Source organism: Oryctolagus cuniculus, chromosome 9 (genome assembly GCF_051225735.1).
Source record: "Oryctolagus cuniculus isolate XC-2025 breed Fujian yellow rabbit chromosome 9, ASM5122573v1, whole genome shotgun sequence".
NCBI lineage: Eukaryota > Metazoa > Chordata > Mammalia > Lagomorpha > Leporidae > Oryctolagus > Oryctolagus cuniculus.
Window position 1 is genome coordinate 94,404,058 of NC_142875.1, and position 16,412 is coordinate 94,420,469.

Genomic DNA, 16,412 nt, shown 5'->3' on the forward strand with positions numbered 1-16,412 from the left:
TCCTCTTTCTAGTCCCCACTGCTACAGACACAAATCTGAGCACGTTGTTACCATTCCCAGGTTATAAATCACACTCGTGTACCTGTACACAGTGAATCTTAAAGCTAACCTGCAAAATCTAGTTCACTCCTTGCTCCAGCAAACATAGATGAATATTTACAACATAACTATCACAAACAACAAAAATTTACAAACAACCCAAGTTCGGTGACATATTCATATGGTAAAATATTATGCAGCAATGAAAAATGAATCAATCTCACACAAATTTGGATGAATACTAATACCACAGTATTTAGTGAAATAAACTAGATCCAAGTTACTACATATAGAGTAATAGGCTTTTTAAAAAGTTCACAAACAATGAAAAGTAAATACTATATTGCTTAGGTTATATATCTGGGCTGCACATACACAGACACACACATATATATACATACATATACTTACAAAACTATTAAAACTACAAAAAATGAAACAGAATAATAAACACAAAGGGATAAGGAAAGACAGGCACACAGGCTGGGGAGAAGATATTCAAAGATACATATAACCTACTCGCAGTGTTCTAGTTTTCTGGTTGGATGATGTCATCTTAGATGACTATTCTATCATTCATCAATTAATTAGCCAAATAACTGTTAAAACAAAGCCATGCGTGAGCCAAGGATTATACGACCAATTCAGTATAGCTAAGGTATACTGCAACAAAGCAGGGCAGAAAGGGAAGAAGAAACTTTATAATGCAGAGAGAAGTGCCCTGGTCTTAAAGAGGACTTGAGAAGAAGCCGACACTGAGCGGAACCAGGCTGGTCTACACAGGCGGCAGGGACCTGACGACCAGCGTGTGGGTGGACTGTAACTGCGGCCCAGGCCCAGGGAAGGATCCTCCACATAGCCAGCAAGCAGCACAGCCGCCTTCAGTACCTGCTTCCTCCCCCTGGGCTAAGCAACCCTGGGCAGTTTTTGCTTGGGTTGCTCCTTTTCCTGGAACACAAATCACTCCAACACTGTCCTATTCAATGGAACCTGGTCCTATTCATCCCCACCTACAATGTGCCCACGAAATCTTAAAAGTGCCCATTTCAGTCCCTCTTGCTTGCTTTTGAAAGAGTGTCTATAAAGTAATTTGAACGCCTGAATCTCTGTTCATGCAGCATCACTCTCCCTTGTAAATCTCAGAGACCCTCATCTTCATTTACTAAGGAACGGTAACTCTCTACGAAGTATTAAGCAAACATGACAAGATTAGTTCAGTATGGATCTCCCAGCACTTCTCTCTTGGTTCAGCTGTCAAAGACACAGGGAGATGGTCAAGAGTCAACAGCTGGGAGCAGGGAGGAGGAGGGCACTGGGGATCAATCAGAAGACAGAAAAGCTAGGCAAGACTTCAAACTTCCCAGTTGGCGGGGCAAACACATTCAGGAAAGAAGAAAAAGGATCAAGAAGTGGCACAGCTGTAACTTAGAGCTTCAGTATCTTCATGGGACAAGAGGTAAGATGGGGCATTCACTTACTCTACTTCCAGGACAGGAAAAGCAAACCCAAGAGAAAGAAAATGGCAGGTGACCAACGAAGCGACTTAGTAAGTAAGTGACTTAGTTGACAAGGAGCTGTCAACAGCTTTCTGTTTCCTGTCACCCGGAAATACTCAAATTCTCACCAAGAACTCAAATCTACAAGGTTTTGCGCAGGTGAATTTAAAAGAAAAAGAACATGCCACCTGCATGACAGATTCGCCTGCATCCAGGTGGCCCTTTCTGACAACACAAGCCCACCCTCTCCGAATCAGGAGAGGACTCGGCCCTCTGCTTGTCTGCCACCCAAGCTTCATCCTTAACTGTCCACGTTTATTTTTCATGGTTTCAGCCCTCCCCCTTTACTAAAAAGAACTTTTAATTTGTATTTGTCTTGAATTTATCCCCAACCAACACACTTCAGATTCTCTATGGTGTAAAATGGGAAAAAGTCCCCAGACTGAAGGAGACAGACCTGGCTCAAATCCCGACCTGACACGTCGCTCTGAATCTTGCTGGTTCACTTCCCCAAAACCAACTAATGATAAGGAGCCCAGGAGCATCTCTGAGCACCAAATGAAACAATATGGGTAATGTTCCTAGACAAATGTCTGGAACACAGCTGCTTCAAAAGTGTCCACATCACATTCAGGGAAACTTGCTACCCTGAGTCAATGCCCAAAATCTCCATCTCCAGCCCAGGACCTGCTCCCTGCAGCTTCAGTCCCAGCTCTGCAGCCGCCTGTTGAATATCTCTATCTCCCAGGGGCCTTAGAGTGGTTAGAATCAGACGTTTGCCGTACATATCAGAAACAGGGTAAGCAGACCCGACCCATGTCCTAATTTAGCCTGTGTTTTCTACACATGGGCAATGCAGCAGGCAGAATCCAGGTCACCATTCTCCCTGTCTTGTGCACTCTCCGCGATGCCTCTCTTGTCTCACCATCATCTGAACCACACGCCCTTTGCAGCCACGGTCTAGAACGTCACTACGTGAGTCACATCAGGACAGGATGTCCCCTCTGGACTCCCTTCCACCTGCCCACCCCATCCCAAAGCCTCTGCCACACTCACCACCCGATTCCCAGGCTGCACACAGACACCTGCAGAAACAGCAAGACTGAGCCACAGCGAAGCCACTGGGTGTGGCCACACCTAAAGTAGATCCAGGGGAATAAGTACAGAAGTGGGCAGCGAACCAGGAGCAGGAAGCAGGAGGGGATGAAAAAAGGGGGCAGGCACAGAAGAGACAGCAAGGACAGACTGTGTTCCTTTTCAATGCTGTCCCGGGTCCTCAAGCCCCTGTCTCTGTGGCCAACACACACCCCAGGGAACCGACAAGAACAGATTCATCATGAGGGAAGAGGGTAAGAACAGACTAAGCAGAAATCTCTGTCTCCCTGGGCAAAAAAAAAAAAAAAAACAACAACAACAAAACAACCACCAGAGAACTGACCCAGGGACACGGAAGGTCAAAACTGCACAGAGGATTAAAAATCGGAGGCAGCAAGTCCTTCGCATTGCTTATGTTGGGTGGTAAGGAAACCCAACACTGGACACACTGCCCTGCACTGTTCAGGCACCTCTCCTCTTTCTGTCCCGCCAATGATGCTCTTCTCACATAAAAACGTGAAGACACCTGTACTTACAAGAATTAAAGAATGTATGAACTAGTGGTGAATGCCTTCAGCCAAAACTCCCCCTTCAAGAAAGCTGGAACGTTTGACCCATCATAAAGGGTGCCCAGAACAAAATGAAATATCCCTCGTTTCCAAAGTTTTGATCCATCCGGTATTCGTTAGTATTTCAAAAGTTTTAACACAACTTTACTCCTCAAAAATAATACCTTGTGTATTAAGTCATGCGAGCAGAGCCTTTCAGTCCTGCATTTCTGTGACTCAGCAGTGCAGAAAAACTTCCAAGACATAAAAGGTGAAGACTTAACAGTACTCCAGTTAAAATTATTACACGAAGAAAAAAATTATATATATATATATGAGTAATGATAAGGTCACCTCGGTGATGGCTCTACACATCCTCCTCTTGCTATAACGTGCATCAAAGAATTACCTTAATTTCAGGAAGTGAAGGCTCAGACAAAAGGGGGGTGACGGATACAAATGCAGGGAAGGTACACCCAGCGACTAAAGCCAGGCACACGCGCGCGTGGTCACTGCTCCAGGCGTGCACCGTGCGCGGGGCGATCTTGGCACCAAGGACCCCTGCCCGGCCCCGCCGTCAGCTAAGGGGGTCCCGCGCCCTCCCGCAGACCCCGGCCTACCTCCCTGTCTCCGCGCCACAGCCGCTGCTCCGACACCGGGAAGCCCGTCTCGGCGAAGATGCGCTCCTTGACGTCCCGCGCCGTCGCGGACGCCGGCACCGCCACGGTCCTGCAGCCCACGCAGCCGGGGAGGACGGTCACCCGGACGCACCTGCGCGAGAGCCACACGCACCCTCAGAGGGAGCCTGCGGGCCGGCCGCACCGCGGGCCCGGCCTCCGCCGAGCGCGCGCCCTCCTCTCCCGCGCGAGGACCCCCCGCGGCCCGGCGGGGTTACCTGTCCCCCATCGCGGGCATCCGCGGCCGCGCAGCTCGTGGCCGCCCCCTCACGCCGGCGCCCGGTCACGGCCAGCGCCGCGGCACCGAGAGTCCCGGCGCGGGCCCGGAGGGCGGGAGCCTCATGGCGCAGGCCGGCGCCCCCGCGGCCGGGCACCGCCCGCAGCAGCGTGAGCAAAGCCGGCCGGAGCCGAGGTAGAAACGCAAGAGGAAGCCGCGGCGGAGGAGGAGGAGCAGAAGGAGGCGGCGCGGCTGCGCGCTCCCGGCGGCGCCCGCGGGCACGCGCCCGCCCGTCTGTGAGGACCGTTAGCCGGGGAGTGGCCCCGCCCCGTCCGCCGGGCCCCGCCCACGCTGCCTTTAGCCGAGCCTGCCCCGCCCCGCCCCACTCTCCAGGCCCCGCCCAACCCGGATCTTTAGCCGAGGAGGCGCCCCGCCCCGCCCGCCGGGCCCTGCCCCACACTACCTTTAGCAGATGAGCAGCCCCGCCCCCCACTCCCGCCAGGCCCCGCCCGGCCCCGCCCAACCCCGGACCGTTAGCCGAGGAGCCGCCCCGCCAAGCCCTGCCCCCAGCCCAGCCCCGCCTGCGGCGGCGCCTCTGGCCAGACCCGAACACAAGGCAGCGGTATTTGCGGAATGTAGGTCCCTGACCGTGTTCCACAGTGCCTAGAACTGCAAAATTTGACGTTTCTAGGGCTTCTGTCTCCTCAGCTCCAATGACGTTTGCCCTGAGGAGGAGGCTTCTCCAAATAAGCTTGATGGTGTGTGAACAAATCTGTAGACATGAATGCTTATTTTAAATACCCTGAACAGAGTGGGATTTTCGTATTGACTCATGAGGAGAGCGCGGTGGTTCCAGAGGACAGAGGTTTTCCATGGAGTCGTTTCGTGTTTGTTTTGAAGGAATAGAAGTAGGATGAGCGATGCTGTTGGCTGCAAGCAGAGAGAGCCAGTAGCAACGTAGGAGTGGAGAGTCGCACAAATACAGCCCGGGACATGTTAAAAGTGTAGCCTATTGTGGCGCCATTATAGTCTATTGATCGTGGCCTCAAGGTCTCCCCATTATAACTGATCCTAAGGCTCCTTAAAGGCGGGAACACGAGTCATAGAGTTGGTGGAGTCGCCCACACCAGTAACTAAGGTTGTCTTTTGAAAGTGCAGAGTGTCTGATAAGGCTTCAGTCAACACCAAGCCCTTCTTTTGGCTCTATTTTATTCATGAGACACATTGCAAAAAAGAAAGAAATGGCAACATCTATTAAGTCCATCCAAAGTTCCATTGTGGGGTGGGGCAGGTGTGCTTGGGACAACCACACCCCATATCCAAATGCCTAATTTGGGTCCAGCTCATCTGCTTCCCATCCAGCTGCCTGCTGTTGCATCCTGGGAGACAGCAGGTGATGGCTCTAGTGCTTCCGACCCCTGCCACCCAGGTGGGAGACCAGCCTCCTTGAGTGTCAGACTCCTAGCTTCTGCTGGACCTGCCCTAACTGCTGTTGCTGACATTTGGGGAGTGAACCAGGGGATGGAAGATCTCTCAAGCTTGCAGGCTCTCGCTCTGCCTTTCAAGTAGATAAAAATAAATAAGTGCAAATGAACATTTTTTTAAAAAACTACAATGTGAACAAATGTGTAGACGTGTATGCTTATTTTAAATACCCTGAATAGAATGGAATTTTCACAATGACTCAATATTACTTAAATTACCACTTCTCCCTCTCCCCCAAAAAATATTAAATCAGACTCATCATCAGTAGTGGAGACACAGAATACCCCCTCAGCTGAACCATCCTCTTTCTTATCCTACTTAAAAGGGAGGGTGATGTCAATCTTCCCTGCCTATTACTACTTGGAAGAGATAAGCATGTTTGGTAAATCAGAGGAAAATATGGTAGTTCTATATAAAGACCAGACAGAAGATTCTAATCCTCCTTTGATGGCCAAGTCTGTGGAAGCAGATCCATTCCAGGATCAACAAATGGAAGGAATGTGGGTTAACCTCTCTCCAATGACCTCTCCCTGGCCCAGGCACAGTGCTCAGTAGCCAAGGCTGGAAGCCCAGCTCCTGCTAGAGTGTGCAAGCACATCTACATCCAACAAAAAGCCTCCATGGCAAACCCGATTCTACCAGCTTTCCTTCTGCTCTTTCCAGGAGACCCAGGCAAACAGGCAAACAGGATGGGGTGGCAATGGGACCTTGGGTATTTGTTGAAGACACAGGAATGTCCAAAACCACAAAAAGTAAAGCGGATCCAGCTGGAACAGGAGGCTGGACAGAAGCTTTGATGGGGGCTGGTGCTGTGGTGTAGCATGTAAAGCTGCTGCATGAGACACCTGCCATCCCATATAGGTGCCAGTTAGAGTCCCGGCTGCTCTGCTTCTAATCCAGCTCCTTGCTTAATGCACCTGGGAAAGCAGCAGAAGATAGCCCAACTTCTTGGACCCCTGCACCCACCTGGAAGACCTGCATGAAGCTCCTGGTTCCTGGATCCTGGTGCCTGACTTCAGCCTGGCCCAGACCTGGTTGTTGTGGCCATTCAGGAAGTGAACCAGTGGATGGAAGATTTATATATTTATATATATATATTTATATATTTTATATATATTTATATATATTTATATATATTTATATATATACACACACATACATACATACATATATATGTGTATGTATGTGTATATATATATATATATATATATACTTTCCACTGTCTCTATAACTCTGCCTTTCAAAATAAATCTTGAAAAAGAAGAAGAAGGGGACCGGCACCGTGGCTCACTTGGTTAATCCTCCTCCTGCAGCACCAGCATCCCATATGGGTGCCAGGTTCTACTCCCAGTTGCTCCTCTTCCAGTCCAACTCTCTGCTGTGGCCCAGGAAGGCAGTGGAGGATGGCCTGAGTGCTTGGGCCCCTGCACCTGCATGGGAAACCAGGAAGAGGCACCTGGCTCCTGGCTTTGGATCCTTGTAGCTCTGGCCATGATGGCCATTTGGGGAGTGAACCAACGGAAGGAAGACCTTTCTCTCTGTCTCTCTCTCTCACTGTCTGTAACTCTACCTGTCAAATAAATAAATAAGAAGAAAAACAAGAAGCAACTTTGATTATCTACAGTTCAAAGCATCCTAGAGATAATTCTTTTTTAAAGATTTATTAATTTATTTTAAGGGTAGAGCAACAGAGAAACAGAGACCTTCCATCTTCTGGTTCACTCCCCAGATGTCAGCAAGAGCCAAGACTGGGCCAGGTGGAGGCCAAGAGCCAAGAATTCCATCAGGGTCTCTCACATAGGTGGCAGGGACCCAAGTACTTGAGCTGTCATCTGCTGCCTTCCCTGGCAGGGAGCTTAATCTGCAACAGAGGAGCCTGGACTCCAACCAGCACTCCCATATGGGATGCTTGCATTGAAAGCAGCAACTTGGGGCCAGCACTGTGGTACAGCGAGTTAACACCCTGGCCTGCAGTGCCGGCATCCCATATGGGCACTGGTTCGAGACCCGGCTGCTTCTCTTCCAATCCAGCTCTCTGCTATGGCCTGGGAAAGGAATGCTGGATGGCACAAGTCCTTGGGCCCCTGCACCCCTATGGGAGACCTGGAGGAGGCTCCTGGGTCCTAGCTTTGAATCAGTGTAGCTCCAGCCATTGCAGCCAATTGGGGAGTGAACTAGCGGATGGAAGACCCTCTTTCTCTCTCTCTCTCTCCCTTTCTCTCTCTCTCTCTCTCTCTCTCTCTCTCTCTGCCTCTCCTCTCTCTGTAACTCTTTTAAATAAATAAATAAATCTTTTTAAAAAAAAAGAAAGCAGCAACTTAGCCCACTGTGCCATAACACCAATGCCTTCAGATACATTTTAAGAGGTTAGTTACCATGGGATATTCAGATATGGAACTCAGAAGAGATAGCAAAGCTAAACATATAATCACTTAGCCATTTGGATAATATTCACTGAAACCTTGTTGTACCCTAGCTGGGAAACACATTTCCCAATGACAGGGGTACAGCCCTGAACAAGACAAATCCTACAAGTGGCTGCTTGATGCCTGCAGACTTTCTGTTGTCCAAGATGCAAACAATTCTGAAAATGGATGGTGGTGCTTGCACAACATTATGCATGTATTTGATAGCATAGAGTGTATACTGAAAATATGTATGCATGTTATATGTATTTTGTCTCAATAAAATAATTTTAAACTAGTTCAGAAACGCTGAAGAAGTGAATGAGAAGAGTTGGAGCCAATGGCAGCAGCTGGAAGCAGGTTGTGGTACAGCTGAGACACACATCAGCAACTGTGGCCACAGGAGAGATTTACTATTGCAGTACAGGTGGCAGGCGAGGACAAGCTGCCAAAGGCTGCAAGGCCAGAAAGAGCAAGAAAGAAGCTGGGTGCCCAGCAGTTGAAGAAGATGAAAGTCACAATATATTGTTAGCAAGGTATTCATAATTGGAATTGGTAAAAAGACAGACTTCAGTGTCTGCAGCTTTTGTTTTCTAATTTCTCAATGAATGATAATGGTTTCTAACATACATTATCTGAATAAATGACAGGATTATCCCAATGAAAACCAAGTATATGAGTCCCTCCACCTCCCTCCCAAAAACGGAGAGAATCCAACCTTGGTGAGGACCCTGAAGGGCTAAGGGGTGAAATAATTTGCCCAAAGTCATGCAGCTGGGTAGAACTGGAAGTGAAAGGGCCAGGACTGAGACCCAGAACTTTGTCCACACAGCAGCTTCTGTCTGCACTGAACTCATGGCAGTCCTTCAAATGCATAATTTTTTAAATATTTATTTATTTGAAATAGAGGGAGAGAGAAAGATTTATTCCAGCTATTGGTTCACTCCCCAAATGGTTGTAAGAACTGGGTCTAGGCCAGGAGCCTGGAACTCCATCAGGGTCTCCCACATCGGTGAGTGACAGGGGCCCAAAGTACTTGGACCATCTTCTGCTGCCTTTCCAGGCATATTAGCAGGGAGCTGGGTGAGATGCAGAGCAACCAGGACTTGAACTAACACCCATATGGAATTTGGCATCTCAGGCAGTGGCTTTCACCTGCTGCATCACAACACCAGCCCCCATAAATGTCTTTAAAAAAAAAAAAAGTCCCTACTCTCATGCTTACATCTCACCGAAGGAAGACAATAGCAAATCAACAAGCACTGTATAAATTCCTCCTATGATTTCCAGTAGGGATAAGAACTATTTAAGACGCAGGGGGTTAGGGCACGGACAAGAGAACAGAGCCAAGAAGGCAGGGTAGATATAGGATGATTTTCTGAGATGTGACCTTGCATCAAAGGCCTGAATGAACTGCTGGAAGCTGATCTTCCTCAGACAAAGCCTATGGGAGAAGGAAGGGGGCCCAGGGTAGCAGGTGTAATTCACACGTTCATCATCCTTGGCCTGGCTTAGTCTATTCACCTCCTACCCCTTGGCCTCCTCCAGTTTTCTCCTCTTCAAATCACCACCCAACCTGCCCCCAGGTCAGATTTGGAGTTGGTGTCTACACTGTGTACTGACAGCTCCCCACAATCTGAAAGCTGTTTAACACAGAAGAGGTGCTTGATAAACATGAAGAAAGCAAGGACGGAGGGAAGGATGGCTGAAGGAGGAAAGAGAGGAGACAGGAAAGAGAAGGAGGGTTTGGGTGGGGAAAGGAGGGAGGGAGCAAAGAACATTTGGAAAACACAGAAAAATAGAAAGAACTGCAAACATTATCCATAGTTCACACACCCCAATACAAGCACCATTTTTATAATGCCATTAATGTAACTATTTTCAAGATGATTATAATTACACTGTGGATACATAGTATATTCAACCTTTTATCAGTGTATAAACTTCATGTAAAATTTCTGCATTATATTCTACTAAGAAGAAATATTTTAGGCTGCTTAACTCTGGTATTTACACAGGTATTTTAATTTTTCAAAAGCATAAAAATTCCAAGAATTAACTTTTTCATGAGCTTTTACCACTATTTATGAGGAAAAGGAAATACGTAACACTAATGTATTCTGAAACATGCTTGGCTGGGCCTGAACTCACCCTGCAAGAGCACACGCTCAGCTGTAGCCCAGCAGGAAGCCAAAACATTAGCCGCTCCTTGAGAGTGAGTCCCTGTCAACAACCCACGGGAAGTCACGGGACCACGCATTGCCTATCTGCAGAGGCTGGACTCCAACCATCATAGCATAAAGCCATACCACTGCTTCTCATGATGCCCATTTTAACTTGCCTCTGGGCTTCTTTCCTTATCCCTGGATAAAGAACCCAGCAGGAACCATAGTTTCCCCATCATTCCTGGATGGCAAGTCTCTCACAGTCCCTCAAATGGATTCATTGTAGTACCTGAAAATCCTATCCTGGATAATAATCGAAATGCCAGCGTGGCCCAGTGTATAGACGGTTAGATAGCCGGGGTCCCCGCCCATCCTCAGCCATGGCCATAGGCACACTGCAGTGGAGAAGCACAGTGTGAAGCTGACGGGGACCTCCCAGAAATAACACTTTGTGATTTTCTGAGTCGAATGGACTCCATGGCATGCCTCCACTCAGAGGGAGCCCACCAATTTTACCCTTCTGCAGAATGCTTGCCAGTTCTGCAAAGACAAAAGTAGGATTCATTATTTCTACTTTATTTAATGAATCAGCACAAGGCTGAGAGCAGAAAACAGAAAAGTGAGGGCACGGAGGACACACCCTTCAGGAAGTCCTAAAGAGGGAGTAAAATCCACAAGGCAAACACAAAAGATCATACGGGAGAGGAAGTGGCACCTGTAAGATCACCGAGTTAAAAGTCAGCAATAAAGCTGAGGGAATTCCAGCTGTTGCTTCCACATGAGGACAGAGCAAGATGCACCCAAGGGCAAAGAAAATGGTGAGCCTGGCGAAACGGCAGAAGCATGGTTGGCAGGTCTCCTTTGTGTTACCTGGGGAATTACCTGAACAGAACAGGGAGGTACTTTCTTTCTTTTTTTAAAGATTTATTTATTTATTTGAAAGTCAGAATTACAAGAGAAAGGAGAGGCAGAGAGAGAGAGAGATAGAGGTCTTCCATCCAATGGTTCACTCCCCAATTGGCTGCAACAACCTGAGCTGTGCCGATCCAAAGCCAGGAGCCAGGAGCTTCTTCTGGGTCTCCCACACTGGTGCAGGGGCCCAAGAACTTGGGCTCTCCTCCACTGCTTTCCCAGGCCATAGCAGAGAGCTGGATTGGAAGTGGAGCAGCTGGGTCCCAAACCAGCACCCATATGGGATGCCAACACTTCAGGCCAGGGCGTTAACCCACTGTGCCACAGTGCCGGCCCCAGGGAGGTACTTTCTTGAAGTTAAGCTAGTTAGGCAATCATAATTGTATTTCACAAAGACTCCTTAGGCAGTAGGGGGATCACTTCAAAGGCAAAAAGACTTAAAATAGGAACAAAACCAAGCCCCCGAAAATCGTATCCATGAGATTAAGTGAAAAGCTTCAAGGAGGGAATCCGCAGTGCCAAGTGTCATGGAGGTGCAGTGCCCATCAGATTTGACAACTAGAAGGCCACTATTGATGGGGTTCTGTGTTCCAGAACCTTCAATGACTGTAGGGTCAAGTTCAAGTTATCCTGCCTGGCACCCATGGTCCATCAGATGTCAGCCCCATTCGACTTTCTCAGGACTGCCCCTGAACTCAGGATCCATTCTCTCCCCACATCCAGGTGATAATCATATGTAACAGCTACAGAGTGTTCAGTGTGTGCCAGATAATGGCCAAAAGCCTTCTGTGGCCTGTGATGGATACATGTGCTCTTCCCAATGTGAAACCCTCATTTTCAATAAGGAAAATGAAATTGAACATCTTACCTAGAGTCCCACAGGTACAAATAGGAAAGCCAGGCTTTGAGCCCAGGTAGTCGGCTCCAGAGCCCAAGCACTGTGAAACAGTAAATGCTAAACTACACAGTACTGCATCCTCTGGCCTGGCTGTGCACAAGTATTGCACCTGAATTGTCCACACCTCAGTCCTGTCCCCTTTCTACGACTCCCCATGTAGGAATCCCTCAGTCCCAGCCCAAGAACCTCTATTTCCTGCATTTTTCCTCAATGCTTCCAGGCTGTTTCTTTCTACATAACTTATTTTCACATTGTCATCAGAGCATTTATCACATTTTATTCAATATAATTCACTTTTATTCATTGTGATAGGAGCATCTTCACATTTCTCTTTGTGTCGTAAGGGCTCACACACAGTAATATTCTGTAAATGTTCCCTGAGATATTAGAAAGCTGAATGAACAACCCATATAGGTGGGTATCACCTTCACTCCCGAAGTCAGTCAATGAGATTCTATTTTGGCTTTGGTTATATTGGGAGTGTTTTGGCTGCAAGTAATTAATTACCTGACCAGCAATGGCTAAACCCATAAAGGTTTATTTTTCTGACTTGTCAATAAGTCTCTACGAAGGCCATTCCTCAACAATGTCAGAACCAGGGCCCTGGTGATGTTTGGGGTCTCTTTCCTTTTCCTAAAATGACTAATCCAGCTCTAATATAAGTGTGTTTGCTGTAGGCAGGAAAGGAAAGAGAAAGATGCGGGTTGCGACTATTTGTTTCATCGGGGAAATAAGAATTTCCCCCAGTAGATTTATTTCTGTCTCACTGGCCAGACTTTATCACATAGCCACTCCAACCACAGGGAAGGCAGAGAAAGTGAATATCCAGCCTTTTAATCTTTTCCAGTAAGAAAGTGCAGATTTGTGAGATTTTTCTGGAGAAAAATATATTTAAAAAGAAAAGAATTGTTCTGGAATTAGATAGTCTTCAAAGCTGTAGAACTTTGTTTCTATCTTAAAAATCTCTGAACTGTACCCATTTAAGTGGTGAATATTTTTTTAAAGATTTTATTTATTTATTTGAAAGTCAGAGTTACATAGAGGAGAGGCAGAGAGAGAGAGAGAGGTCTTACATCCGATAGTTCATCCCCCAATTGGCAGCAATGGCCAGAGCTGTGCCGATCCGAAGCCAGGAGCCAGGAGCTTTGTCTGGGTCTCCAACATGGCTGCAGGGGCCCAAGGACCTGGGCCATCTTCTACTGCTTTCCCAGGCCATAGCAGAGAGCTGTATTGGAAGAGGAGCAGCCAGGACTAGAACTGGCACCCATATGGGATGCCAGCACTTCAGGTCAGGGAGTTAATCCACTGCGCCACAGTGCCGGACCCAAGTGGTGAATTTTAAATGCACAAAATTGTGTTCATTTAAATGGTGTGTGAATTTTTTTAAATAAAAGTTAACATTGTGGCTGATGTGACCACAAAATAAATTTTTCCTGGACCATCCAATGTAGCATCCCTCTGGGCACATTTGAATATGGCTAGCTTGACTTTTCTGGGGAGGCCAATGGTTTGCTCACTGCTGTCTTCTTCCAGTGCCTTCAGTCCATTAAATCATCAGAACTGACATCATGGCTGCTCAATATACACATACACAAGACAGACAGGGCAGGTGTTTAGCCTGGTGGTAAAGGCTGCTTAGGATGCCCATAACCAATATCAGATCGTCTGGGTTTGTGGGAACAAAGCTTACCCGAGACCACCCACCCACCAAAGGATGGACTCAGAAACACGAAGGAAGCAGACAGTGAGGCGTGTTTTAATGCATAGTCTTGAGAGTGGTGACCAGCCCCTGGAAGCAGGCAGTGCTCTCAGAAGTTTACTTCCTTTTATATCTTTCAGGCAAACTTCCCTTCCCCCAGTGTGAGCATCTTCAGGAAACACAATCTAAACACACACAACAGTGAAGGGAAGGGGGTGAGCCAATGGAGTTGAGTATTGCTGGACAGGTAGCATAGGGGAAGGGGAGGTTATTCTGTGGCTATGTAGTTGAAACTGTTGGGAAATTAGAAATTAGCCTACCTGTGAGTGAGGGCCTGAAAACAAAATTCCTTCAAAAAAAAGAATGTAACAGCCTTGGAAAGGAAACCCTAGAAGCAGCCCAGTATTGTACACTATAAACTCCTGCCCATATACCAAGAGCTCTATAGGTGGTCCCAGTCTTCCCCCAAAAGGATCACTTCCGTTTAGCTCCAGGTGGGGCTGATAACAATCAGTAGTAAAACCTCAAGAGGAATTTTACCTAATTCACACTCCGCAAAGCCTTTGAGCAGATAGAGAGGGAAGGAGAAATGGCATGAAGAACTGGACCCCATTCCCTTAGAACTCCCCTGTCTTAATGTAAAGGAGCCAGTCTCAGATCCTGTCCGGAGAGGGGCCCATCTGTAGTGACAGATGCCCTACTTCATAAACCTTGCTTTCTTGCTGACGACTCCTCTCCGTCTCCTGCCTGAATTCTTTCTTGCATTAAGATAAGAACCTATTCTACTCATTTCTAAGCAAGTTCATCAGTTGTTTTGTTTTGTTTTGTTTTGTTTTGTTTTACTTAACCCCCTTTGCAGCTGAGGACTATGCCCCAGCATCATGGCTGTACTTAGGCTAAGCTAATTCTTATGAAAATAGACCATTGGTTCACTTCTGACAGGTTTGAATCCTGGCTCTGCTGCTAATTCAAGCTTCCTGCTAAAGCGCACTCTGAGAGGCAACAGGTGATGGCTCAAATACTTGGGTTTCCCATCAGCCACATGAGAGATCCCGATTGAGTTCAGGGTTCCTGGCATCAGCCTACCCCAGCCCCAGCTGTTGTGGGCATTTGGGGATTAAACCAGCAGGTGGGAAATCACTGTCTGTCTCTCCGTCTCTCTTTCTCTGGTTTTGAATGAATAAATACTTTTTAAAGGCAAGACAAGACAAGCACATCCCAGAAAATCCAAATTCTTTTTTTCGCCCTTGGCTCTCGCTGTTATCCTGACTGTCCTCGCCTCCCTCTCTAAGCGCCTGGCTCTCCTGTAACTCCCCAAGCTCTCAACCCTGGCCTTCATAGAGGCAATATGTCCCTTCCTTCCTGCACATCCATCCCCTCCACCAGATTCAACCCGAAAGCCCATCCTGGAATGCCTGATGCGTTTTGAAGACCCTGTGCTGTGAGCCCTGTCTCTGCCTCCTCTCCCACAGGGAGCCCCGTGCCTGGCTCTGCCGTCCTCACCTAGAGCAGAGCAGCTGCTTCCAGCAAAGCCTGGAAGCTCTCCAGGAAATGCTGCAGGCCCAGGTGGGATTTCTCCAGCAGTCGGCAGTATGGCAGACAAGAGACAAAACTTCCCTTCTCTTTGTGCTAATGTAAACGCAACTGCTTAGCTTCTATTTTTAGTGTCATTAGACATCCTTTGGAAAGTGATGTCATGTTTCTAAATTAGCATTTCTGACTATTTTACTTCCAAGGAAGGCACTGCAAATTCCCTGGAGTGCTGTAAAAGTGATCAGAAAATGAGAGTGTACAGACGCCACGTGGTGGCTTTGAATCCATTAGATGGGAGCTGGTTGCTTGATTGCCTAAAGTCAAGGGTTGTTCAAAGACAACTTTACAAAGGAACACCAATGAGTAATGGCCTTAAACATAGTCCATACACTCCTACATCAACTGAGTAACCCAAGGGAACTTTGCATTAGAAAGGAAAAAAAAAAAATGTGACTCAGGCCCTGGGCTGTTGGAAAGCGACACATCATGAGCTGGGTTAGTCACTCCAGGGAGAACACAAACCACATGTTGTTGCTGAATTCCTCTTGCATTTATGACAGCCTTTAGTTAAAAAATATTTTGCAGAAAATATGGGAATAGGGTGAAACTGGCTCTAGCGGTAGTATATTAAAATAAGAGAAAGCAAATAATTAGCATGTTTGAATGATGTCTCAGGGAAAGTTGGAACACAGACCCCATGATACTTTCCATCATAAAACTGACAGCATTGAACACAAAGGAAGGAAATAGTACGAGCAAAGAAAGCTGTCACGTACACAATACTCGTACTTTTCCTTTTTTCTGTGTCTTCTCCCAATTGCCTTTCCTCCAGTTATTTTTCCTTCAGCCTTGTCCTTTATATTTCTGAATCAGTGACCTGTGCTCTCTGCCCCAGCTCTCTGCGTCCCCAGCTCTCACACCTGTGGATAAGTCACCTCTCCAAGGTCACTTTCTCACCCATAAAACTGGACTGGAGACACCTTCCTCCAAAGGCTATTGTGAGGTAGAATGGGGCCATTACTGACCCAGGAGATGCTCATTTATTCATACATTAAAACCATGAAGCTGAGGCCGGATCTGTGGTATAGTGAGTAAAACCACTGCCTGCAAGTCCCAGCTGCTCCACTTCCGATCCAGTTCCCTGCTAATGAGCTTGGGAAAGCAGCAGAAGATGGCCCAAAATGCTTGGGCCCCTGCACCCACATGGGAGACCTGGAAGAAGCTCCTGGATTCTGGCTCGGGA

At 47.4% G+C, this 16,412-nt stretch overlaps 1 protein-coding gene across 4 annotated transcripts in view; it reads right to left on the reverse strand.

Moving 5' to 3' along the window:
* The window catches only part of SACS (sacsin molecular chaperone), a 101,468-nt gene that overhangs the window by 48,170 nt on the left and 36,886 nt on the right, over positions 1 to 16,412 (reverse strand). For 2 of the 4 annotated variants that reach the window (XM_089303734.1, XM_089303732.1), the window contains exons 1-2: positions 4,074 to 4,309; positions 3,799 to 3,949 (exon numbers count right to left, since the gene is read on the reverse strand). In XM_089303734.1, coding sequence (XP_089159860.1) covers positions 3,799 to 3,949; positions 4,074 to 4,093 — 171 coding nt within the window. In that variant the 5' untranslated portion in view covers positions 4,094 to 4,309. Of the gene's footprint in view, positions 1 to 3,798; positions 3,950 to 4,073; positions 4,310 to 16,412 lie in introns of those variants that run through there. The other 2 variants (XM_089303733.1, XM_089303731.1) reach the window with 1 other exon arrangement.